General features: G+C 43.9%; 1 protein-coding gene across 1 annotated transcript; it reads right to left on the bottom strand.

Moving 5' to 3' along the window:
* Nucleotides 1-3,382: 3,382 nt before the first annotated feature.
* NAAA (N-acylethanolamine acid amidase) lies at nucleotides 3,383-26,863 on the bottom strand. The gene is made up of 11 exons (XM_025887309.2): nucleotides 26,605-26,863; nucleotides 25,788-25,952; nucleotides 22,396-22,522; nucleotides 18,047-18,137; nucleotides 14,110-14,186; nucleotides 10,021-10,193; nucleotides 9,819-9,881; nucleotides 8,803-8,869; nucleotides 8,413-8,441; nucleotides 4,694-4,771; nucleotides 3,383-4,054 (listed from the first exon to the last, which is right to left on the bottom strand). The coding sequence occupies exons 1-10, from the start codon at nucleotides 26,805-26,807 to the stop codon at nucleotides 4,696-4,698; spliced, it is 1,071 nt and encodes a 356-aa protein (XP_025743094.1). The 5' UTR covers nucleotides 26,808-26,863; the 3' UTR covers nucleotides 3,383-4,054; nucleotides 4,694-4,695.
* Nucleotides 26,864-26,894: the final 31 nt, after the last annotated feature.

Raw genomic sequence — 26,894 nt, forward strand, 5'->3', positions numbered from 1 at the left:
TTTGGCTTTTAAAAATTTTTATTGTGATAAGAATGCTTAACATGAGCTCAACCTTCTTAATGAATTTTTACGTGTAAAATACAGTATTGTTAAGTATACCAGAATATAGTATATAGGTACAATGTTGTACATCAGGTATCTAGAACTTACTCATCTTGCCTAATTTGCAGAACCTCTCCCTAGCCCTGGCTTCTATGAGTCTATTTTAGATATTTTGTAGAGGAGGAAAAAGTTTTTTTCCTGCCCTCCTAGGATCCCTAACTGGGTCTGAGAATTAAACTGATGAAGACAGATTAACAGGAGAAAAACATACAAATTTATTCAATAGAAGTTTCACATGACATGGGGGCCTTCATAAGGAAATGAAGACCCAAAGAGATGGATCTGTGCATTGTTATGGGATGCTGGATGAGAGGAGGCAGACATGGAGGCATGTGGTAGGTTAAGGGGTATGAGGTAATTATAGTAAGCTCAGTGAGGACTGTTCATTAGGATTCTTCTGGGTCCCACTGTCTTCAGAGACAAGGATGCTCCATTCCTCTGGGTACAGGGAGGACACCTCTGCAGGAGGGTTCTAGGACACCTGTTTTCAGGAAGAAAGGCTAGGGGGAGGAAGTCAGAGTGGCCTTCCTGCTTCTGCTGTTCTCCCAAATTCCTTCAGCTTAAAATATTCAATATGCCAATGTGCCGTATTTTGGGGTAGTGTGTCCTGAGCCCCATCAACCTCAAATAAGTGGAATGTGCGGTATTCACCCTTGAGGATGTCCTCAAGGTTCATCCATGCTGACACCTATGGCAGGATCCCCCCTTTATAAAGGCTGAGTGATAGTCCATCGTATGTCCATATCACATTTTCTTTATCCACTTGTCAGTCCATGAACATTAAGGTTGTTTCCACATCTTGCAATCCATCTTAATTTCTTAGCTAGTCTACTAAAACGTCAAGCTAACTGATTTTCACTTTCCCATTATCAGCCCATCAATGCGCTCTTCATAATGACACAGAATGAACTTAAAAAAAAAATCACTCATCAGCTCTTTGATTTCTGGATACTTTGGAGGGATAAATGCCCTGAAAAAAAAAAACATTCCCACTACAAAACTAAAGAGGAAAAACAAACACCTTTCTTAAATGCTGAATACCTAGCTGAGCTAGCCCATAATCAGGGAGGATGAAAGGAATACAGGGAAGATGTGGTATAAAGAAAAGCTTGGGAGGGAAGCAGGCACGGGGGGCATGATGGCCTGAACGACATTTGCTGGACCCAGGAACTTAGACGCTTGGGTTCTTCAGCAATTTCACTGGGAGGTGGGAGGACATGGCCTTGGACGCACACAAGGTAGAGTTAGAACAGCAGCCTGCGCAGGAGCCAGCTCTCCTCTGTGAAGGTGGGACCCCAGGCTTGCCCTCACATCAGCCTGCGCAGGGGCCGGCTCTCCTCTGTGAAGGTGGGACCCCAGGCTTGCCCTCACACAATATAAACTGAGGCTTCAACTTCTACTGAATGTCCTAAGAAAGCACAAGCTGAGAAATTAACAGACACACACCCCTTCTGGGCAGCGTACCGCCAACCCCGGCCTTCAGGATTCCCAACGGAACACAATCCAAAACTCTGGAACAGCACAGAAACCTCCATGAGGGAGAGTCAGCAAAAACAAACAGCAAAGGTAGACACCTGAAGGCTTGAGGACTGAATTTAGAAGCAGAGTATAAAATAAGTAAGGGTTAAGAAGCTTAACAACAACAAACAACAACAAAAAACCAAAGCTAGGAACAGATGCTATCCAATAAAGATCCTAGCAGTTTGAATAAACAGCAAATAGCCCATCTAAAATAAAAATATTATCCTTGAGGGGCACCTGGCTGGCTCAGTCAGTAGAGCGTGAGACTCTTGACCTGGGGTTGTATGTTTGAGCCCCATGCTGGGTGCAGAGATTACTTAAAAATAAAATCTTTTAAAAAATAAATCAAGAGGGACACCTGGGTGGCTCAGTCGGCTAGATGTCCTACCCTTGGTTTCAGCTCAGGTCGTGATCTCAAGCCCCACATCAGGCTCTGTGCTCAGCCGGGAGTCTGCCTGAGAGTCTCTCTCCCTCGCTCTCTACCCCTCTGGCTCATGCTCTCTAAAATAAATAAATAAGTCTTTTTAAAGATAATAAATAAAATATTATCCTCGATATTAAAAACTCAAGAGATTCATTAAAGAAATATTTCTGATTTTACAGAAAAAAAATAAAGACGTGACTTGGAATATGTCATTGAGAGAGATATCCACCTCCCCTCCTCCCCCGCCACCCCAAATCCCAAGGGCTGAGACAGAGGCTAGAAGGTGTGATAACACACACACTTGGGAGTTCAGCAAAGAAGACACAAGAGAATGTAGCACTGCAAGAGAAGAGTAACAGCACTTTCTCCAAACTTGAATAAAAGGAATAAATTTGAAGTTCGGAGAGCATAACAAAGCCCCAGCAGGCTAAATAACAAGAAATCTACATCTAGACACGTCGCAGTGAAACCACACGGCACAAGGAACACGGGTCTTAAAAGCAACCAGAGATTTAGATTACTTAAATCACTTTCCTGCTGAAAAGTCCTCAATGCCTTCGTGTTGCCTGGTTAAAATTAGGTTATTCCCCAAATTTCCATCCAAAGATCATAGTCTGTAGTCTAGAAAATAAGAATGGAAGTGACTAATGAGTAGAAATTTCTAGTCTCCATCACAGTTTAACATGTCTGGCAAGAGTGAACTACTCTTGATGTTTGATTTTATTTTTTTTTAAGATTTTATTTATTGATTTGTGAGACACAGAGAGAGAGGGAGGGAGAGAGAATAAGTAGGGGGAGGGGCAGTGGGAGGGAGAAGCAGACTCCCTGCTGAGCAGGGATCCCGATACTGGGACTTGATCCCAGGACCCTGAGATCATGACCTGAGCTGAAGGCAGACGCTTAACCGACTGAGCCACCCAGGCGCCCCTTGATGTTCAATTTTAAAAAGGACGTTGGATGATGGAAAGGTAACAGTGTTCCCAGAAGAAACAGGAATATTCTGGGCCACCAGTGAAGGGTGGGTTATGGTGAGGCAGGGGTGACTGGTGCCTGGCTCACACTCCCCTCCACGCATCCCATTTTCCTTTGTTCTTGCTGGTACACCAAACAAGAACATCCCATCGATTCACTGTTCGTGCATTTTAGCCTTTTCTCACTCCATCCTCAGAGAAGTTTCTTTCCTGTACATGTGAAACACAAAATCAAATTCCACAACGCAGCTGTGCCCTCCTTTGCATCCTGACATTTAAACAACCTCACGAGAGCTGCTTGCTTGGGATAGCAGCTCAGAACCACACAACTTCGGGGTTAAGAATGGAGAGACAACAGGACACGTATTGGGAAAAATGTTTATTCTCCTTGCCAACATCTCTTTCAACATTTTATTAACTAATGAAAAATGACAATCAGAAATAATTTGGTTTCATATTGCTTTCAAAGAGCTGTAAGAAAGTAGCTATTTAGAAAAAGGAGGCCCATCAGTTTTTATAAAGAAACATTAGACGCATTATGCAAAGTGAGAATCCCATCCCACGGAAACACATGATCGAAGCTCAGACTAACAGACACTCAAACAGGCTCTATTCAAACTACAGTTCTCCATTTCTCTTAGAAGAATCTTTTTTTCTCAGACTCTTCCTGAAGCACTTCATAATAAACAAAGAGGTCTGGCCAGCTCGTTTCTTCATAAGCTGAGGTCTGACAACATTGCCACGTGTTGTGGGGAGAAGGGGCTTGACCTCTGAGACCAATTATCTTTGAGTGGTTCCAGTCAGTACAGACAGAGCTGAGAGACGGTCAAGGCAAGTGACGAAGAGAAGCAAATGCAAGACGCCTATCACCCACTTCAGCAATACAAGCTGCAGAGTGATCCTCCTGCCCCCACTTCACAAGACCGAAAAGCTTAATGAGGAAGGAACCTGTATTGTTCCTGAAACAATACAATCCTTTCATTTTGTTTGTTTTTTAAAGTACAGCTCTTCAAGAATTTCATTTTTAAGAAATCATCTGTAAGGGAAGAAAAATAAATGTACTTAATTCAAACACCAATTTTTAACGCTGCCATGATAAGCAAATGACCAAAACATCGGGCCAGGTTGACAGGTTCCAGAAGACCCCAGCAATAGGGAAAACTGCCTAGGTTTGGTTTCAGGCACAGCAGAAAGGACGCCTGCTTTTTCCTCATGTCCTTCGCCACACCGATGGGCTCACCAATGCCTGAAATAAATTCGGCCTCTGTCCTCTGCCTTCATTATCTGTTTTCTCAGGTTGCCAAGGTGCTGGGCCTGCCTCACTATTATTCTGGGAACAAGCAGGTCTTCCCAATTATTTCCCCCTCTGTGTCAGTGAAGTTAAGACCCTGCCCTGAGAACAGGTCTGAATAAGGGACGAAGGGCACTGGGCAGAGATTAGCTCTCATACCAGCAAATTCAAGATAAATGCCTAACGGTGACATTAACCTGACCCACATGACAACCGTTTGCCAGATGTCTGTCAGAAGATATTCTATATGCATAGATGTAAAAGATGTTACCACCCTCTGTGGGAGACACCAGCACACACCCACCAATGTCCCCAAATGAACAAATAACAACAAGCGAGCAGAACTTTCATAGCATGGTTGAATCCACTCTTCTGCTTACTTACTTTTAACCCAGGTTTCTGATCCTCGTCATGTACTTCTCTGGGTTGGCAGCACTCATTACTGTAGTATAAACTGTGTAGCTGAAAACAGTGAGAGGAATTTTTATATGCACATCATTGTCTCTAATATTCCAAGGAGGAAAAAAAAATACCAACCTAACCCTTGGGACCTAGGAAAATAATACAAATAGAAGCCCATATATGTCAAAATGTTTAAAATTTATAATTCAAGTGATCACACGGCGTCCTTCCTTTCTATTTTGACAACACTATGGAAGGCCATGTTCAAATTTAAAATTTCTCGGACTCCTCAGAGTTTCACACTGTGGCAACGAGGGAGAGGCATCCGTTGGCCTCACCCCTTGCTCTGCCCTATACCACAAGTGGAACGTGTATGGACACCTCAGCCTTTGCATCTAGGCTTCAAGCACGACTCCAGGAAAAAGCCATGCCTTGACCACCCACCAGGCATGGGGTATCCATAGTGGCTAGACTCTGCCATCAGGAGAACACCACCCAGGATAGTGGATCACATAGGCCCCAGAAATAGCTCGCTCTTCAGGCTAGGTACTTGGGCCAGACTCACTAAGTAAATGCTCCTGGCCCAGTGGATTCCTTATATCATAAAGGAGGGTTAGAGGAAGGCCAGAGAGGAGCCTCTAAAGCTGGGGGATGAGGTTAGGGGGCCCATTTACCCAGATCTAAGGATGAAAAGCACAATGTAATTTATTCAACATACTGCATAGCAAGAGACCAGAACAACATGAGTACATGCACATGCATGCACACACACACTAGGACCCCTCCCCCTCACTCCCTTCATCTAATTCTTGTCCAGGACACCAGCTGGAATGCATGCTCAAGGCATCTGGAGCTGGGTTGTTCAGGATTAGGAAGAATTAGTGGCCCAAACTGTACACCTGGCTGAAGACAGCTATAAGTGCATACAGAGCTCGTCCGAGGGTAATGGAGATTCCCTGAATAAGGACTTCAGCTGTTTATTTATTTTGGTCATCCATCGCTATTTTAATATTTTCTCTGCTTACAGCCACATCAGAGGATGGAGTTCTATCGCAGGTTAGTGTAATTTTGTAGCACAGCACAAGGGGGCAGCATTGAGCTAACTGTTTCTGTGGAGATTTCTTTCTGAACTCAGTGAAACAGCCTTGGTTGCCAGGAATCATTACAAGGAAAGGGCCTGAGAGTCAGGGATCTATGTTAATTCTGGCTCAGCGGTGAATATCCTCTAAATGCAGTTCCTCGGGGCACCTAGGTGGCTCAGTCTGTTGAGCGGTTGAGCGTCGGTTTCTTGCTTCAGATTCTTGGCTTCAGCTCAGGTCAAGATCCCAGGGTCCTAGGATCCAGCCCAGCTCAGCAGGGGTCTGCTTCCCCTCTGTCTCTCTCCCTCTGCAACACCCCCCCCCCCCACCACCACTCGTGCACTCTCCCTCTCTCTAAAATAAATAAATAAATCTTAAAAAAAATAAATGCAGTTCCTTTTGGGTTTTCAGTTACACAACAGAGAAAAATATTACTTGGTTAACTACAGTTTCTAACAATTCTATTTCAACAAAACATTTCATATGCCATTTAAACATTCATAGCCTTTAACCCAGTAACCCTACTTCTGGGAATTCAGCCAGGGAAATTAATCCAAAAGTAGGGGGGGGTTGGGGTGCATGTACAAATATGTTTATTTCAGAGTTTTAATAGAGGTAAAACTAACAACTGGAGAATGCTTAACTCAACTATACAGTATATTCAATTGGCTACGGTGTACCTATTTAAAATTATAAGGGCTGTTGACAGCATGGGCAGTGCTTTTAAAAAATATATCAACTCTTGGGGTGCCTGGGTGGCTTAGTCAGTTAAGCATCAGCCAAAGGACCTTTGGCTCAGGTCCTTATCTCAGGGTCCTGGGCTCTGGCCCTGAGGGGCTCCTGCTCAGCAGGGAGTCTGCTTCTCCCTCTCCCTCTGCCGCTCCCGTCTGCTCGTGCTTTCTCTCTCTTAAATAAATAAAATCTTTAAAAATACATAACTATCTTATTTTAATACTAATTTTTTTAAAAAGATATAATCATTTATATAATTATTTTAAAAACTATGAGAACACACAGAAAAAAGAACATCCCTATTTTTAAAATGAATATTAGAAGGGCAAAATTGTGCCTGACTAGAAAGGATACAGTCATTTGTGTTGTATGGTGGAAACGGCTCCTACAGGCTGGTGAGAGCCAAAACTGTTACCCATGCAGGAATCAATCATAAGCTTGAAACAGACCAGCTGGGAGTCTTTACAGCATGGAAGTCAATAAATGCACAACTGAAGGGGGGGATCTTTGTTTTTTGGGTTCCCCTCATCCTGCACACCCCCCCCCACCCAAAGAGCTAGTTTACTAACATAACACTGGGTATCACTTATTACCCAAACAGCTCATTTGTTAGAGTGGCAAAGTACTGACTAATTTGTTTTTCTGTATTGGCTGTTAGAATATTGTCTACAGAATAATTTTTTTTAGTGTTACTCTTTTTATCAGGCCATACTTACAGAAAAAAACTTTCAAAGGGACAATTTGAAGATGTATCCCTATTATGGTACAAAATGAAAAGGATACCACCAGTTTTGAAAATATCTTAATAGCTAAGGAATCTTAAAATACCTGTATACAAAAGTTATTCCAGAGGCCATAGGAAAACTATTTTGTGTTTGTGTAAAAGAGGATCATTTCAAAGAAAAAGAAACATCAGTTGGGTATTTGAAACTAAAAATCGCTTTACAGGTTTTGTCTGTATTAGGCTATTTCCCGAAGAGGACCACTTTGATATTCTTGCCTTGGAGAAAGCAGATGTAAGAACACGAGAAGGTAGGAAATGCTGGGTTTGGGAATTTACTGAAGTAAAAGGAGATAAAACATCTTTGACTTGCAGATGCTTCCTCCCTCATTTCATTAAATTAAGCCCCACCTCACTAAGCAAAAGAAGGTGTCTGTGCCCCTAAGGAGCTAATCCTAGGTGCCAGGCAATGAAGCACCACCTTGAGGGGACAATGAAGAGCAGGCTGTTGGTCTTGGCCTGGGACCTTCAGAGTTTCCCAGGCAAGTCCTGTGGCTGCCTCTCAGGTTTAATTAAGAGCTTCCCATGACAGGAGTAGCTACCGCCCAGGGGTTCATATCAGAGGATGATGTGGGCTGTAGACCTGAGAAGCCGCTGCTCACACAATGCTCCTATCAAGGGTATAGGCTAAAAAAGAAAGAACAGCTTCGATGCTGAATTATCTGTAGACGGAGCACGGTGGTAGCAGAACGTCCCAGGAAGTTAAAGGGAAGCCAGCAGTGTCTAAAGTTTAGTTCTAACAGAGTGAGATTAAGGCACTCATAAACCAGGGCAGGTGGACCGAACACCAGACTGATTTAGGATGAACACATCACTGCCCTCCTCCTTCTGGATCACTCTATCCTCCTTACCTTTGTTTTTCTTCATGGACTTCTCACCTGACTTATGATATATTTGTTTATGCGCTCCTCCCCGCCTCCTCCCTATGCCCCACCAGCAGATTGCTAGCCCCAAGAGAGCAGAGACTCGGTTTGGTTCACTGCTGTACCCACAGCACCTAGAAAGCCTGACCTGTAGGGCCCCCAGAACCCTGCTGAGCCAAAGAGTATGGGAGTGAGTCCCCCATTCTGGGGTGATGTATGAACAGATGCGTTTAACATGTCACTTACTTGTTACACACCGGAAACACGGACAAAACCTGCAAAGGAAAAAATCATATTACAAAGACTATTAAAAGGTAGAAGAAATATGTAGAATATCTATAGGAAGAATAAAACTACCTAACACTCTAGCGTGTCTTGGGGTGACAGAGCTACAGACTTCTGAATCCTTTCTCCTTTTAAACAATGAACATATACTGAAACAAGTTCACAAAATGTCATCGGACTTTTTAGAAAGGTTTTCAACCGGGTGAAACTCTGACTCCAACACTGTCATCTACCACATTTGCCTGAGTTCAGAGATTTCGGAGGAGATTCTTTTTTTTTTTTTTTAATCACGATTAACAAAGACAGCAGACATCCTGGGTAAGAGCTGGACATCACGGCACAGTGAGTTACCTGGAAGAGCGTCTCCACGCTAAGGTTTGCCTGGCCCGTGGCATTAAGGGCTTTGATGGCAGGCGTTCTGGAAGGAGAAGGGTCAAAGATTACTTGGCACTTCAGGAAATGCCATCAGCTCTCATACTGGGAACCACCGTACAAGGCCCAGCTGCCTTATCTCCCTTTCACCAAAGCAGATTCCGGCCCCCAAACATGCTTCTTGCCTAGTCTCAGACCACCATGGTAAAATTAATTCAACAGTCAAGCCCACAGGTACCATCTGCTCCAGGAAGCTGGGTGGGTGAAAATGTCTTGCTACGAAATTAAATATTTGCCACCAAACACGTGCGGCAGTAAAGCCAGGAGGAAATACCTAACTACCTGCTGTTTGGGGATGCATGGACTTATAAAATGTTCAAAATTAGAAGGGCCAGGGGCACCTGGGTGGCTCAGTCGGTTAAGCGTCTGCCTTCGGCTCAGGTCATGATCCCAGGGTGCTGGGATCGAGCCCTGCACTGGGCTCCCTGCCCGGCTTGTGCTCTCTCTGTCTCTGTCAAATAAATAGATAAAATCTTAAAAAAAAAAAAAAATTAGAAGGGCCAAAGAAAGCCCCTAACTGACTTATTTATTTATTTATTTATTTATTTAAGGGGAATGTTTTCCTTCCCAAAAAGTCTTACATAGAAAACCATGATTCTTGTTCTACCCTTTCTTTTTACAGTTGAGTAAACAGAGGCTCAAGGGGCCACCCAGTGAGTCATCAGCAGAGCTAGTGGTAGAATATAGGGCTCCTGACCCTGAGGCCAGGCCAGCCTTACCCTCCAACACCCAACCAACTGCCAAGAGCCCTCCCCCCACACACTCCACTACACACTACAGTCTCCCATCCCGGCCAAGACATTGGTGAGGGGGCCAAGGTACATTTTCTGGAAGGGGGTAGCGCCTCTAGTCCTCTCTGGTTCTCTCTCATAAAAAGGGCACATTCTCCTGACCCCAAGAACACACTATAAACTGGCAGGGGTATAGAGGCCTACCTTCGGTCATCTTTCTTAGGTACTGGCTTCCAGTGGTCGTAATTTGTCTCCACCCGGAACCACCTACAACAGAGCACATCATCTGGTCTTACCCAAGGTCATTTGGCACATAGCTAAGGAAGAAAAATATATAAAAACCTCTAGTTTCCCCAGTTGAAAAACATTATTGATACAAAATGACCAGAGTCTTAATTCTACTCACGCTCCATTTAAAGGATCTAGAGGCCAAATGTCTGCTGGGCCATTTCTGTTCCTCGTGATGACCACTCCCTCCCGGGGGGACGTACCACCGACAATATAATAAACATCAGCAATTAGGGGAGTCTTGGCCAGTTTATACACAGCTGCTTCAAAGTTTTCTGACTCACTCAGGGTCTGAACAAGAAGACAAACCTGCATTAGCATCATCACCCACGGCAGTTATCCACACCAACTGATGGACAAATGGGCCAAAGCACATTCTCCTGACAGATTAAGCCATGGCTACCATCTCAAACTGCTCTGACCTCGTCCTCCTGTCATCAGGGCTCCCAAGGTGGAAGAAACCTCAGTGGGGAGCCGATAGCAGCTGTACTTTTCTCACAAAAGGAAAGAACTGTTGACAAGTTCTAGGCCTGGCTCACCGACCATGGGCCACGTGTTTTCTAGGCAGGTCACCTTCACAAAGGACTCCCCATGTTTCCTCATTCATTTGTTCTTTCAACAGGTCCTTTCTGAATACCTACTACATTTTAGGCACTGTGCTGGTGTGGAGACAGAGCAGTGAATATGACTGACCTAACCTTGTTCACTCCAAATTTCCAAGAATGACACGAAAGTCAATGGGCAGTGGTGACACAATGTACAGAGTGTCACCACGGAGAAGCAGTTGCTACAAAAGCCATAGCAGGGGACCCACCCTCACCCAGGGCATCAAGGAAGCATCCCGGGGAGGTATCGCACAAGCTGAGGCCAAAGGGACAAAGGGAAGTCAGGCTGGGGAAAGTGGTGGTTGTGGGGTTGGGCGTGGGGGTGGGGAAGACAGTTCTGGCTCAATGGAATAGTTCAGCAAAGGCTTGGAGATGGAAGACAGCGTGCTACATCAGAGCAGTAAGCAGGGTGTTCAGATACCCCCGGGGGTTCATGAAGACTTCCAAAGGTCTGTGGCATGGACAGTTAAGGGGATCGCTTTCCATATCTTCAGCTTCCATAGGTGCTCCTTGCTCAAGTTGATCTGCTCAAGAACGTCCTGGGGAAGAGCCTGCCCTTCCCACCTGCATCTTCAAAATCACTCTTGGAAAGTACGTTTTCTGCTCACCCATCCTGAATACTGCCGAGGCACAGTGTCAGGGGTGGGGGTAAAGTCAAACAAAAGAACAATTCAAAATATCAGCGTCTGCAAAGGTGCCATCATTCAGCACCATACACCATCAACCTGGGGCAGGGCTTTGTGGGCCTTCCTCTCCTGTATACATCTTACTATTAGGGGGTGAGGTATTTAGGGTTGAATTGGTTGGTTCTGAACTCAGCAAAATTATAAAGGGAGGCAATAGGAGTCACGGAACACTGTTTTATGTCACCTGCACCAACTATCAAATAATTCGTTGCCTCTAACAGAATCCTATGAGAAAAAAGCCAAAGAACATCAGTAAGAAATACCGAAGGTGGTGGTGACTTGCTTCATTCAGGTGGCAGAGTCAGGGTGGGACATGCACCTTATCTGTCTGGCTCAGGAAGTGATGGAAATGGGTGGTGACTGCTCATGGGTACAGGATTTCTTTTCAGGGGAATGAAAAGGTTCTAAAATTGATTATAGATATGGTTGCACAACTCTGACTATACTAAAACCAGAGAGTTGTATAATTTAAATAGATGAATGGTATGGCATGTGAATTGTATGGCATTATACCTCAATTAAATATACACCTACCTTATGACCCAGCAATTCCACTCTTAAGCACTTACTCAACTGAAATGGACATACATGTTAACTAAAAGCTTTGTACAAGGATTTCTATAGCAGGCTTATTCCTAATGGCCCAAGACTGGAAACAACCCAATGTCTATCAATAGGAAAATTGTGGCATATTCACACAACTGAATATTCTTCAGTAATAAAAATGAATGAGCAAGTGATCCAAACAACATGGATGAATTAGAAAAGCATTGGGCAGAGTGAAAGAGAGAGTCTGTACTCAGGATTTCATTTATACATATTCTAGAAAGGCAAACTTGTCTGTGGTGACAGAGGTCAAAGAGTGGTTTCACTGGAGGAGGGTGTCAGAGGAGGTAAGGAATTGTCGGGAAGGGAACAGGAGGGAAATTTCCAGGGACTTGGAAATGTTCTGTATCTTGTTTTGTTGGTGCTTACATGGGGGGATAAATGAGTGTGTCCAACTGCCAAGATACATTGAACTAAACCCTTAAGATCTGTGCATGTCACTGTATGTAAATTTTATCTAAAACATTTAAAAATCATTTTGCTGTTACATTCCACCAGACAGATCTAAATTCTAGTTTCATTTTTAAATGGCAACATTCGAAATACACTTTCATCTTATGATGAAAAGTTTTAGGGACACCTGGCTGGCTCAGTTGTTAGAGCATGGGACTCTTGATCTCATGGTTGTAAGTTCGAGCCCCACGTTGGGGTAGGGATTACTTAAAAATAAAATCTTAAAATGTTTTAGAGGTCATCTTAAAAAGATATGAAGTATATGGGGTTCCTGGGTGGCTCAGTCGGTTAAGCGGCTGCCTTCGGCTCAGGTCATGATCCCAGGGTCTTGGGATCAAGCCCTACATCGGGCTCCCTGCTCAGCGGAGAGTCTGCTTCTCCCTCTCCCTCTGCAGCTCCCCCTGCTTATGCTTGCTCGCTCTCCCTCTGTCAAATAAATAAATAAAATCTTTAAAAAAATGTTAAAAAAAAAAAGATATGAAGGATACACAGTTTGTCAACATCTTTAGGAAGTACCCAGGTAAGAGGTTGAGGAGAACTCCAAGTCCAGAGGGACTAAGATCATTTAGACCTAGTCAAAGAAGGGCCAAAAAGGTTGAAGCTGGGCAGGGCCAAATCCTGCACCAAATGTGGTCAGATTACAAATTAGAATTTATACGTGGCCTGGAACTCTGCTGTCTATCTAATAGGTCATGTAAAGTAAACTTTCTTTTTGTTGTGTGCAGAACTACCTTCTAATGCCTTTGTTTTGCTAATTCTGATATTTGCAAATGGAGATTCTAAAAGGAGGGTACATTTTTATCTGCAGAAAAAGCATACCGTTATCTCTTATCTCAATCAGTTATCAAGATTAGGCTATAGGCTAAAACTGTAGCCTGTAACAAAGATTCTCTCCTTAACCAATCTTTGGCTAGGCTCCTCTGAGCCCTCTCCTTGATAAGGCCTTAACCTTGGCCTATAAGGACTTGAACAAACATAACAGAGTTTCTAACAGCTCAAGGCTACATCCCTAAGGTGACCCTAGCCCTTCTAGTGCCTGCCTGAGAAAATAAGACTGCCCAAAGAATTTACTGTTTGTTCCAGCCAGCGCTTGAAGATAGGACCCGTTTTCCAGTCTCTGCAGGAGGGTAGGAGGCTAACTTTGATGAGCACCAGTTAGCAAACCCAGATATGTCTGACATGGACAACCTCTCTTTTACACTTTCTGTAATTTTTCACTTCTCCCTCTCTAGAGAGACATCCCTCTCTATTCCCTTATATTCCCTTTAAAACACCTGGTCACCTCTGTACAAATCAAAGTTGAGTTCAGTTCACCTTGGACATTCTTCCCTACTACAATAGTACAATACTGATTAATCTGTCCCTACCACTGATTTCTTTTTATTGAGGTATGACTGACATGTAACATTATACTAGTTTCAGGTGTACAAAGCAATGGTTCAATATTTGCATATATTGCAAAATGGTCCCCACAATAAGTCTAGTTAAAGTTCGTCACCATCCATAGTTACAAAAAAATTCTTTTCTTGTATGAGAACTTTTAAGATCTACTCTTAACAACTTTCACTTATGCGATATAGTATTATTAACTATAATCACCAGGCTGTACATGACATGCCCATGACTTATTTTATAACTGGAAATTTATAACTACTCCTTTAACTAGTGTCTAGCTCTGTTTATCTTTGATACTTATTATCACAAAGGCTGATATGCATTTTGCAAACCCTTAGATGCCTATCCTTTTTAGGAGCTTCTTACGTGAAAGATAACATTGTTAAATGACACAGAGCATTACAACATGAACCCACAGAAGATTAAGTTAGGGTGTGCGGGGCTCAACAGTAAGGTACTCACAGTGCGGATAAGCCAGCTGATTGGATAGTGTCTCTGGAAAAGGGCAGCGATCATGTTCTCCCACCACCAGCCTTTGTCTGCCGAGTTGAGGAAGAAACAAGTATAAATATGAATTGTTGCCCCAGTTCCTACATTTTAAAATTCCTTATATCTTATTTCTTTCCCATAGTACAAGCTGATGGGAGAGAAAAGTTGGTAGATGAAGAGTGATTTTACTGGCATCCAGTTTTCAAAGATAAAGCTCAAATTTCATGGCACCCATAGAAAAATGTAATTTATATATATATACAAATTTCTAGCTATTTGTTTTTTTTTATTTTTAAAGATTTTTATTTATTTATTCATGAGAGACAGACAAAGAGAGAGGCAGAGGGAGAAGCAGGCTCCCAAGGAGCAGGGAGCCTGATGCGGGACTCGATCCCAGGACGCTGGGATCACGACCTGAGCCAAAGGCAGACACTTAACCATCTGAGTCACCCAGGCGCCCGGAATTTCTAGCTATTTGGAAATATTTTGTGTGTGTATACATGAATGTTCTGTATACATATTTTACATATACATAATCTTTTGTGCCTAGAAGCAATGATAATTATGTGAAAGGAAATAATTCGATTAATCATCCCAGGCAAAGCAGAATTATGTAGCTATCAAGAGAAGTGGCTCAATAAGGATTAGGAAGACTACAGAGAATATACCTTTCAGAACTTTAAGTTTGATTTGGGCTCATATTTAAAAAAAAAATACAAATTTACAGTCATTCTCCAAAATTATTTCTTTTTAACATCTTAAAAAAATCTTTGTTGGGGATTTATTTCCAAAGAAATAGTTTCATTCAAGACATAAGCACTGAGCATCTACTATGTGCCATACTGTGATCTGGTCCAGTCCCTTGGAATTTAACGGCAAACAGAAGTAATTAGTGTGCCATCAAGCACACAAAATTTTGGTAACTGTAGTAAAGAAAATAAGACAGAATAATCATGAGTAATGAGGGAGGGTTCTTTTTGAGAGGAATGTTGAGGGTAGCCTCAGTGAGTTGTAGACATTTGAGCTAAGATGGGCAGAACATTCCAGACAGAAGGCGTGGGTGTCAGGGCCCTAAGGCAGGGACAAGCTTGGTAGGTGTCAGAAAAAGAAAGATGCTGGTGCCCGTGGAACGAGGGAGAAGGAGACAGGCATAAAATGAGGTGCAGGAGGTGGCCACACAGAGTTCTGAGGTCAGTCAGGACTCTGGAGTCGTTAGGAATGGAACGGAAATTCAGTGCGGGTTTTAAACAGGGGACCAACCTGGGCAGGCCAGCTGCTGGGAAGAGAAAGAATTAGTGGAGGGTGAGAAGCCGTGATGCCACACGAGAGGCTACTCCAGCAGCGCGGGTATGACAGCAGCTGGCCGAGCGGTGCGGGTGGACAGGGCAGTCAGGGACAGGCCAGTCTGCGTGGTGGAGCTCAGACCCACAGAACGACCGGTTCAAAAATTCTCCTGGTACAGTCAGTGCAGCAGAAAGAAGTGCCGTATCCTGGGACAAGGAAAAACCCGGAGAGGAACAGGTTTGGGGCGGGGCAGAGTGAGGGCAAGAAGAGGGGAAAAGAAAAAAGCAAGAGCTCTGCATAAGCATGCCAAGGGTGAGGCCCCTAGCAGCCATCCACGTGGAGAGGCTGAGAAGGTGGCTGGGTGTTCCAATCTGGGGCTCGGAGGTCAGGCCCAGAGATGGGACAATGACAAGTAAGTGCTCCATGGCCCCTACTCTGTGCCAGGCACCACTCTGGGAGCGTCACATCCATGAAGCAGTTCATCCCCATCCCCTGCTCTCCAGGTGAGGAGACTGAAGCATGGGGTCAACACCGCGGTGGCGGTCGCCGAGCAAGCAGGTGACAGCCCCACACAGACACCGGCTCTCGAGTCTGTGATCTTACCTGCCGGGTGGTTTGTTAAGTCTCCCCAAACTCTACGCCATTTATTGGTCCCCCTCATATCCCTACCTTTTCCGGGGAGGGGGGTGGTGTCAGAGGCCCTGCTGGCATTCTCCATAATGTCCAGAAAGTTAACTGAATGAATATCTTATCTCTATTAGCAGAGATATCTTACCTTATTGTTCAGGCATTTTAACTCCATCTTAGCAGACTAAAATAGAGCTAGTTTTCATTAAAATAAGGATAAAATAAGTATTAAAAAGGCAGTTTGACAGTATTTAGTTAAATGTGCATGTTATAGAAGAACTCAGTTATTTTTCAACTGCAAATACCTTAGGTTCTACTAATTAGTTGTTAAACAATTTGAGTCACAAAATGATGGAAACAAAGCCCATCCTTTAAATATACACTTGTTTACGGACATTCTGTGTAAAACCTTAGTAACTGTCATCTGTGGTCTGAGTACCATTGGTTGAGAATCAGTCTCACAATGGGGCACCTGGGGGGCTCAGTCGGTTAGGCAGCCGACTCTTGATTTTGGCTCAGCTCATGATCTCAGGGTCTTGAGATCAAGCCCCATATCCAGCTCCTCCCTCAACGCGGAGTCTGCTTGAGGATTCTCTCTCTTCCTCTGTCCCTGCCCCTTGCTCTTTCTCTAAAATAAATAAAGAAATCATAAAAAAAAAAAAGAGAGAGAGAGAGAAAATCACTCTTACTCATAGCTGACTTTTGAGAAAATGCTGAAGAAACCCATTAGGATAAAGAACTGACTACTGGACACTGATAACATACTCAGCCAGCAGCCTCCTGTTAAAACCTTATGTTAAAAGGTAAGAACAGACCTAACCAAAGGAAACAGCAATGTGAAGTCAATTGGGTTCGTCCAATGACCAACACTAAACTTTAAGTCTTTCTTCTTAGCTCAGCTACAAGTTCCTGAGGACAGAGACAAGTGTTTGTGGATCTCTGGGTTTCCCACGCTCTGTGAAATTGACTGATGTCCTTGAGACCTGGGGAACTGCAGCAGGGTCGTATAACCAACAGAGCAATTGGGCCAGGACCTGGGAGACCAGTCTGAGAAACAACCTTTCCACTTCACCTCCCAGCCTCAGCTTCCTCTTCTGCATCATGAGTGGGGTCGATACTATCAGCCCTGCCTGTCTAACAGGACTGTCCAGAAGGTCTACTGAGAAAACTGACCAGAAAGTGCCCAGTAAGCTGTGGAGTACTTTATAGCTATTGCCTGTAGGAAGCCATCACATAGCCTCTACATGACTGCAAGAGCTTCCTAACAGTCTTCTGCTTCCATGTTTACCCCCACATGATCCAATTTCTAGGTAGCAGCCAAAGTGATTCACTTCCTGGCCTAAAACCCTCCTAGGGCTTCCATCACACTTAAAATCCAAACTCCTCAGTCTTCGTCTCCACCTCTAATGCCAATCCCCCATGCTATAACCACACTACCATCTTTAGTTTCTAGAATCTGCCAGGATTGTTTCGTTTCCAGAATTCCCCCAGCTTCTGCAGACCTGGCTCCGGGATCACGGGACCTGCAGTAACTGCCCCGCCCTGCCCTCCGTTCTCTATCACATCTTCCTGTTTTGCTTTCTCTCTCTTTTTAAAAATATTTATTTATTTATTTGAGAGAGAGAGAGAGCACGAGCAGGAGGGGCAGGGGGAGAAGGAGAGAGAATTCGAAGCAGACTCCACACTGAGTGCGGAGCCCATTGCAGGGCTTGATCTCAGTTCCCAGAGCCATGACCTGAGCTGAAACTGAGAGTCAGACACTTCACCGACCGCAGCACCCAGGCGCCCTGTTTCACGTTCTCTGTAGCACTCATCACTACCTGAAATCATCTTCATTGCTTATATGCACACTGCCCATCTCCCCAGACTAGGCTGGAAGTCCTTGCTATGTAGTGTAGTCAGGATTCATCTATATGTTCAGCTGGGGGAGCAAATGAAGTACCTGGATAGAAGTGGCCAGGAATATGGCTAAAAATGCTCAGGAATGTGTTTTGATTACCTCGTTCATCGCCAGAAACTGTAAACTTGTATGGACTCTGACCAGTCCATAATCCTACATAGCCAATAAATGTGGTTCCTGTGAATGCAACCTGAAATCAAGAGATAGGTATCATTTTGCCATTCCCACCAAACATATATTGAAATCCTCTGTTTTGTCCCCCTCATGGATTTTTTTTCTTATAAGTTCCAACATAATAAAAACTCTTAAATAGCCTTCTGGAAGGTTTAACCTGGGGGTTCCATGGATAGAAATCAGTGGGTCTGTGATCTTGCATGGGAAAAAAGGTACATCTTTATTTTCACTCATTTCTAACTGAAATTTCACTCCTTCAGTAATGGATGCACGTTAACAAATCCTGTACTCACAGCAGAGCCTATGATTCTGCCACCATAGACATAGCAGATATTTTCACATATATAATGCTATCATACCTACCTTGACACAGTATAATTACATATCCTGAAATACCACTCATGACTATCATTATGCGAGTTATTAGATGCACAGCTAAAATTTACTATTTAATGTGTTGAGAAAAAGTATAACATTGAAATGGCTATATTCCAACATAACTGGTTTTCTTTGTAATCCATACATTTTATTTTGTGTATTATAAAACATTCTGAGAAGGGATCATAGGCTTCACCAAAGGGGATCATGCCCTAAAAAGAATGAGAAACTCCATCCTAGAAATAGCAAATGGGCTCCAATTAAAACCTTGTGTTGACTTGATCAAAAGTCATGCATCTTATAAGCTCTGTGAGGTAAGAGGAAATAAGTGAGATTGTTTGTCAGTCATAATCATATTTAAATTTTAAATATTAAAAAACTATTTTACATGTATCTCTCATGTAATCCTCATGGTTATCCCATGAGTTATAGGGATCACTTCCACTTTAAATTAAGGTAACAAGCTCCAATGGTTGCAAGATACCACTATAGGACTATGAGGAGAAAAATCACACTCTAGCAGTTACTACAGATACCAGATTTCATTTCTTTAAAGAAATACTTAGAATGTGCCTGTTCAATAAAGGTGAACCAATATTTTTTATTTTGAGAAACAAATAGGCCTGGGTTAATATTTTTCCTTAGAAAGCTGAATTTCAGGGGCACTTGGGTGGCTCAGTCAGCAAAATCGTCTGCCTTTGGCTCAGGTCGTGATCTCCGGGTCCTGGGATTGAGCCCCATGTTGGGCTCCCTGCTTTGTGGAGAGCCTACTTTTCCCTCTCCGTCTGCATCCCCCCCTGCATGTGCATTTGCGTGCGTGCGCTCTCCCTCTCTCTCTCTGCCCCCCCCATGCTGTCCCAAATAAATAATCTTAAAAAAAAAAAAAAGGCTGAGAAATAAGTCAATCAGAGAAAGACAATTATATGATCTCACTGATATGAGGAATTTGAGAACAACAAGACAGAGGATCATGGAGGGGGGGAATGAAACAAGACGAAACCAGAGAGGGAGACAAACCACAAGAGACTCTTAATCTCAGGAAACAAACTGAGGGTTGCTGGAGTGGTGGGGGGTGGGAGGGATGGGGGGGCTGGGTGATGGACGTTGGGGAGGGTATGTGCTATGGTGAGTGCTGTGAATTGTGTAAGACTGTTGAATCACAGACCTGTACCCCTGAAACAAATAAGATATTATATGTTAATAAAATAAATAAATAAATAAAAGCCATTTATAGAAGACCTAAAAAATAAAAGCTGAATCTAAAGTCTGTAATCTTTTTAATCATTTATTTCTACCTCATCTGGTTGTAAAAATAATTTAAGGTGCTAAATTATAAAGAAAAAATGCAGTGGCCTTAGTTTTATAAATGACCTTTTCCCAGCTCATTGAGGGCTTTCTTTTTTTTCTTAATAAAGATTTTATTTATTTATTTGACAGAGACAGACACAGCGAGAGAGGAAACACAAGCAGGAGAAGCGGGAGAGGGAGAAGCAGGCTTCCCACTGAGCAGGGAGCCCGATGTGGGGCTAGATCCCAGGACGCTGGGATCATGACCTGAGCCGAAGGCAGACGCTTAGTGACTGAGCCACCCAGGCGCCCCTCATTGAGGGCTGTGTGTGAATTCTCCCCACTTCCATTCATGGCAGTAAAATGGGCATAATTCTACCTTGCTGCTAAAGCCTTTACAAAATGTAACTATCTGAAGAAAAAAAATAATCATACTGTCACTTCATTCATATGACACACTGACACTCATATTAGGGTCACTCTTGAAGGGCAGAGCAAATTAAAGTTTGAGAATCAAAATCACGTTGTAGTTTCCAAGATATTTGATAACACATAATTATAAATGATTCTGGGGTATAATTTGCAAACTCTTTTATCTTGTGGCTCTGAAAAACTGTCTTTATTTCTAAATGCCTGTGCTTTCCATTGTCTCTGCCAAGTCAGTTAACATAAACAGACCCTTAGCTGTAGCAGGAAACTCTAAAACATGGTCTGAGTTTGGGGAGAAGAAAGTCATTGGGCTTTGATCCTGCCTCTGCCATATCTCCCCAATGTGAGCTGGGGAAACGTCCTCCATGTAAGGCCTCCCCTTCTCACCTGGAAAATGAGGATGAAAATGTTGATTTGTGCTGCTCAAAGGGCTGTGGTGAGGATCTAATGAAGAATGGTATGTGAAAATATTTTAAAAATTATGAACAATATTCAAGAGTAAGAGATTAATTATTTTGTGGATAACCTGTTCTTAATTTAGCAAAACAATTTCTTGGCCATGAGCCCTTAGCATAAAGACAATACTCAAGTGTACACCATTAGATTTGGTAATAATAATTGAGCACTAAGAGTCAAGCCATACCAGCAGACTATTTCTCATGGGAGGTCCAGGACACACAGGAACAAAAGAAGCATCACCAGTTAGGGTGAAGTCTAGGGGTGCCTGGGTGGCTCAGCTGGTTAAGCATCTGCCTTCGGCTCATGTCATGATCTCCAGGTCCGGGGATCGAGTCCTGCATTGGGCTTCCTGCTCAGCATGGAGTCTGCTTCTCTCTCTCTCTCTCTCTCCCCCTCTGCCCCTCCCCACTGTTGGTTCTCTCTCTCAAATAAATACAATCTTTTTTTTTTTAAAAAAAAGGATGAGTTCTAGAGAGAACCGTCGAAATAATTTATTTTTACTGCATTTACTCCTTTGTCTACTTAGAAGAATTTCTGCTTATTGTAGATAATGGAGAAAAGCATAAAGTCATCAATTAAAGTAATTATTGTCCCATGATCCGGTAATAACTGCTAACATTTTAGCAGATTTCCTTTAGGAATTTAGTACGCACGTATATTCTGTCATTGTTACCACTTAAAACCATTTTTGAAGTAGTTCTTCAGCTATAAACCAAATTGTTAACAGTGGCGAAGTAAAGGAATGAAATGGAAAAATGAGAAACTTTCACTGTATGTATTTCTGCATTGTTTTCATTTTTATGAGAAAACGTTTTTGTTTGTAAAAGCAGATAACCAAGTATTTAATAAATGAGTTTGTAGTATTTGTGACTCAACCCCGAAATGCAAAGAACATATGCAATATAGTCCTTGTCCTTGAACAGTGTTCCCCAAAGCCAAAATCTGGCTTTAGCAGGTTGTTTCATGGCCATAACATGCTTTGTGTATTCAATGAACATTGATTAAAGCTGTCTCTCCAGATGTTTACACAGAAATGTGAAAACAGTACATATTAGGTTGTATTTTTATGATGAAAATAAAATGATCTAAGTATAATTTCTTAAAGATCATACTTAGGAGAGTGCTGTGGGTCAATCATACTTATAGAATAAAGGACCATTTATTACTTGGCCACTACTTATCAAGCATTTATTACATGCTTTGCATAGATTACTTCATGTAACATTTATAACTAACTCCATAAAGTAATTATTAACCTCCCTGAGCTGTAGTCTGCAAAATGTGTCTAAATAATTTCCCATGTTCTCAAAGGAAGTAAGTGACAGAAACAGAATTCAAACCCAGGACTGTTGGACCTCAAAGTTGGCTGTTTCTAGCCATGACACCATGCAGCCCCTCCCTATTCCAGAAGCAGCCTCAACACGGGAAAGCTGAGAAAGAGCTGATATGGATGACTGATCATACTGACAGTTATTTCCCTAAGGAAAATTGGTTGACTTCTTTAAATAGATGCTCAGTAATAATAAATGACCCTTCTTTCCATGAGCCTAATGGACGTAAACCTGTGGTTTTGTTTTTCCAGGAGTTTGATGTTTTCTGTTCCTTAAACTGGTTTTCTGTTCCTTAACTGAACACACTTAAGCAGCAGGCCATCCTAGTGATTGCAAACTTTGGTTAGCAAGTCTCTCTGATTTCTGAATATTATAGTGTACAAACTATACCTGCCCATTCTTTAAGAACTGCACATCCACAGTCAACTTGCGTAAGAAATTTCCAAAAGGATAATCCAGATTCCGGCCATGGTAAATGTGGCCTCTGGAGTCTTGAGCCACAATACTGGTGCAGAATCTGAGAAAACAGAAAAGTACAATATGAATGAATGAGAAAAATAAGAAAAAGGAAAATGAGGTTTCATTTAAAAAACAAATCCTTAAAGTAAAACAATTCTTATAATAGATACATATGATAGGTGATCCTTGTACAAGCATATGGATTCACAATTCAAGATGAAAAGCACAACCAGACACACCTACCTCATCAGTGTTCATTTGGTGTTATTAGACCGTTGCCCTTAGCACACATGGAAGTGAAAACATACGGAAAGAGAATTTCATCCTAAACCTAAATCTGAGGGGCACCCGGGTGGCTTAGTCCATTAAACATCTGCCTTTGGCTCAGGTCATAGTCCCAGGGTCCTGGGATCGAGTCCCACGTCAGGCTCCCTACTCAGTGGGGAGTCTGCTTCTCCTTCTCATTCTGCCCCCACTCATGTTCTCTCTCAAATAAATAAATAAAATCTTTAAATAAATAAATCTGAAACTGACCCATTCTGGGCTCCGCTAGACCTCAGAACTTTGCTTATTCCTCCGCTTGGCAGTATGTAGTCTATTTAACATACCATTCAAAGCTAGTTCAGATTCACTTCTCTTTTATGAATTTCTCAGAGCATGTACAAGGGCACTAAATCATTTTGTTCCACAAAATGTTTCAGTTTGTCCTCTGAGGGAAAACAGTCAACTCTTTAGGGGCTTGGCACTTTCCCTGTCCCCATCAGGGCTCCCTGCACAGAGAAAAGGAACTTTTAAAAGAACTCCCAGCTGGAGCACCTGGGTGGCTCAGTCGGTTAAGTGTGTGGCTTCAGCTCAGGTCATGATCTCAGGATCCTGGGATCGAGTCCCAGGTCTGTCCGGGTTCATCCGGGTCCATCAGTCTCCCCACTCAGCAGGGAGTCTGAGTCTCCCTCTCCTGCTCCTCTGCCCTGCTCATGTTCTCTCTCTCTCAAATAAATAGAAAAAAAAAAAAAAAAAAAAAGAACTCCCAGCTGGAAAGAAGTATTTTGTGGAAAGGAGGAAGAGGTTTGTTAAGATAGCTAAGTGTCTGTTTCTTCTGAGAATATGTAATGTTCTATGGAAAAATACTTAGACAGCATACCCAATTCTGGGGAAAGAGAAGTACATCCACACAAACAAAACAAAGTATCCTGAAAGACTGTTGGTCATTTCTGAGTAGCAGAATTGTAGTTAATTTTTTTCTTCTTTTCTGTATTTGCTAATTTTCTATAACGACTACATATTACTTTTATAATAGGAGAAAATAAATGTTACTTAATTTTTTTGTTTGTTTAAAAAAGGAAGTTTGGTTAGTTCTAAATTTTTCCCAGGATTTCTGGTCCTCAAAGAGTTGATGTTGAAGAGGGGGCTGATAAAACACCAGAAGTGGCTAAAGCAAAGTTTGTGGAATCTCTCCCAGAGAATTTTTCAAAACTGGCAAGACAATACTTCTATGTCAAGCCGAGTACTTTTTTTTAAGTAGGCTGCACGCCCAGAATGGAGCCCAACGTGGGGCCTGAACTCACGACCCTGAGATTAAGCCCCGAGCTGTGATCAAGAGTCAGACACCCAACCGACTGAGCCACTCAGGCACCCCATAAGCCAAATATTTTAGCCCACAAGCTCAGGGAACAAGAGGGGAGGTGTGGGCTTTAGGGGAAGTACTGCAGTGCGCTGGAGACACAGGAGATTTTAGCAGCAGCCCTGACCACTCACCAGGCACCTGACTTTCAGCAAGTTTTCCCTTCTGAAGCTTGGTTTCTACACAACGGGTAATAACCATCCCCAGTGCCTGGCACCCAGGAGGCTCAGTAAAGGGTAGCTACTATTATTCTGATTCAAAAAGCCCTACATCAGAAATGTGAACAGAACATTTCCTTTGTTAATTCTTTTTTTTTTTAAGATTTTATTTATTTATTTGAGAGAGAGAGAGAGACAGAGATAGTGAGAGAGTGCACAAGCCATGTAGGAGTGACAAGCAGGCTCCCCGCTGAGCAGGGAGCCTACCCATGCAGTGATGGATCCCAGGACCCCAGAATCATGACCTGAGCTGAAGGAAGAAGCTTCTCTGCTTAACTAACTGAGCCACCCAGGCACCCCCCCCTCCTTTGTTAATTCTAATGGCATCTGATGGTGCTTTTTGTTGTCAGGCAATTCAATACCTACCTTAATATCAAATCCAAAAGTTAGAATGTTTTTATTAGAACTTTTGCTTAAATCTGCTTGAATACATAGACTCCAACAACAACAACAACAACAAAAAACCGTGGAAGTAAAATTTTTCTTTTTTTGTAACTGAGAAAGTCACATGCCAGAATAGGAAAAAGATGGGGGTAGGAGATGAGGAATGGTAAAATGAACTTGGTTCAATTGAAAAGCATGTTCATTTAACAAGTTTGTCTTATCTGTGTCTTTAAACATTTCCCTAAAGAGGAAGGCACTCCGTGCTTCTTAACCTATCGTGCCTAGGGGTTCAGGGAAGATACCAGGGGACAGTAAAGCTGCCTTATCCCAAGAACTCTTTTTTTCCCCCATATCTTTTGGCAGACAAAAGCTACCAAGTATGTCATTAGATAAGGCTGGTCTGGTGGCAAAACAGTAAGTCCTGAAGGCAGAAGCCAGGTCAATCCTCTCTTATTTCCAGGACCTACTACTGAGCCAATAAGACTTAAGACTCTCCCTGCACTTTGCATGGGATCAGCTACACACTCTTAAGTGCTTTCACTTCTGTGTGCCATTTTATCCTGCCCACCCTGCCTACCAAATACCGGCTCTCCCTATTAGCCAGAACAATATTCCCTGTGACCCCAGTCCTGGAGGGTACAGACTCTGAAAGGGAAGTCAGGATCTCCAGGCATGACAAACATGGAGGGATAAATGCAGGGGGACAAATGAGTGTTGGGATGACCCCCTGCATTATAAGGGTGCAGGGTCACTGGGTTACCCAGACGGTCCATATGAGAGTGGGGTTAGTTCTAAAAACTTCCTGTTAAGGTACATGTTGAGTTTGGAAAGTGGGATACTACCTGAATTGGTAGAGGGATAAAGAGGGGCTTGGGGAGAGGAAAAGGTCAATGTTGAGGTCCGAGAAGCTGCTTTCCTTCTCGAAGCTCATGATGCGCTGCTCAGATTTACCCAGAGAGGCAAAGAGGAAGCACTGAAGTTTCAGCACAGCCCCGGCACCACCCTATTTTTATCACACTGGAAGTAAGTCTCCTCCCAGCCAGATGTGGCAGGAGTCCCTGGTAAATCCCAGTTAATCCACGCTAGCGTGGGACACTCACGCGGTGGACTCGTAAACCAGGTTGAGCAGCAGGCAGTCGGCCAGGCTGTAGTTCAGGACTTCGCACATGCCACGGATCTCGTCGGTGAAGGGCTGGGGCAGGAAGCGCGCCAGCTCCCCGACCACCTTTCCAATCAATGCGTGGACCCACTTGGGGACCTTATTCCTAAAAACGAAGAACCACAAGGGTGTTTGATCTGCTCAGGGGTCGAAGGGGTGCGACTATGTGTGTATGGGTGGTGGGGTGGTTCCTGAAGCTCTTATCCTTAGGGGTGCTAGGTTCCTCCCCTTCCCAAAGGGCCAATAGCCCAGGCCCGGCATCACCCAACCCGCGGCATCCCGAAGGGAAAAAAGAAAACTCGGAAAGGGAGATAGAGCAAGCGAGTGTGGTCCCCAAAGAGGCGGACTTGGGAGACTCGCCAGACCTGCAACAGGGGTGTGGGCTGCGTTCCCTACTCTGCGTTGAGCAGGCGGGTGACAACCTGCACGCCACCCTGACCCAGAATGTCTGGGGGAAGGGCGTGCCTCTGGTGACTGAAAGTCAAACCAGCCGCTCCGATCATCCTCAAGCCTGACGCTTCCCAGAGCAGCAACAAATGCCAGCTCCGGTCTCCGCCGAGCTCGCATGCTCCTGAGGCCGCGGGTGAGGAGGCTGAGGTCGAGGGCAAGTCGGTCCCCGAGGGCGGGGAGGGGTAAAGCGGCTCGGTTTACGGCCCAGCTAGCAGCACCTATCTGGGCTTCCCGCACGCGGACTCAGGCCGCAAAGAAGGTGCCCCGGGGCGCTGACGCCGCGCCCCTGGCCCCGCGCCCGCGCTCACCCGAGGATGTGCGCCATCGTGGTGCGCAAGAAGTCGAGGTCGAAGTGCCTCAGCACGGGCAGCCAGCGCAGCTCGGGCGCCGCGTCCAGGCTCACGTTGAAGAGTGGCGGGGCTGGGGGCAAGGCGGCGGCAAACACCCCGGCCCCGGCCAAAAGTAGCAGCAGCGCCGGCCCCGGGCGCGCCCCCGGCCCCGCGGCCCGCATGGCTCGGGCTCCGGCGGTCGCAACTGGGACCGCGGTGGCCAGCGGGCCCGGGTAAGGGCTGGCGGAGGAGGAGTCGGGGCGGTGCCC

The sequence above is a fragment of the Callorhinus ursinus genome, unplaced genomic scaffold, assembly GCF_003265705.2.
Source record: "Callorhinus ursinus isolate GAN/ISIS: 27379988/994484 unplaced genomic scaffold, GSC_fseal_2.0 scaffold4, whole genome shotgun sequence".
In the NCBI taxonomy this organism is placed as follows: domain Eukaryota; kingdom Metazoa; phylum Chordata; class Mammalia; order Carnivora; family Otariidae; genus Callorhinus; species Callorhinus ursinus.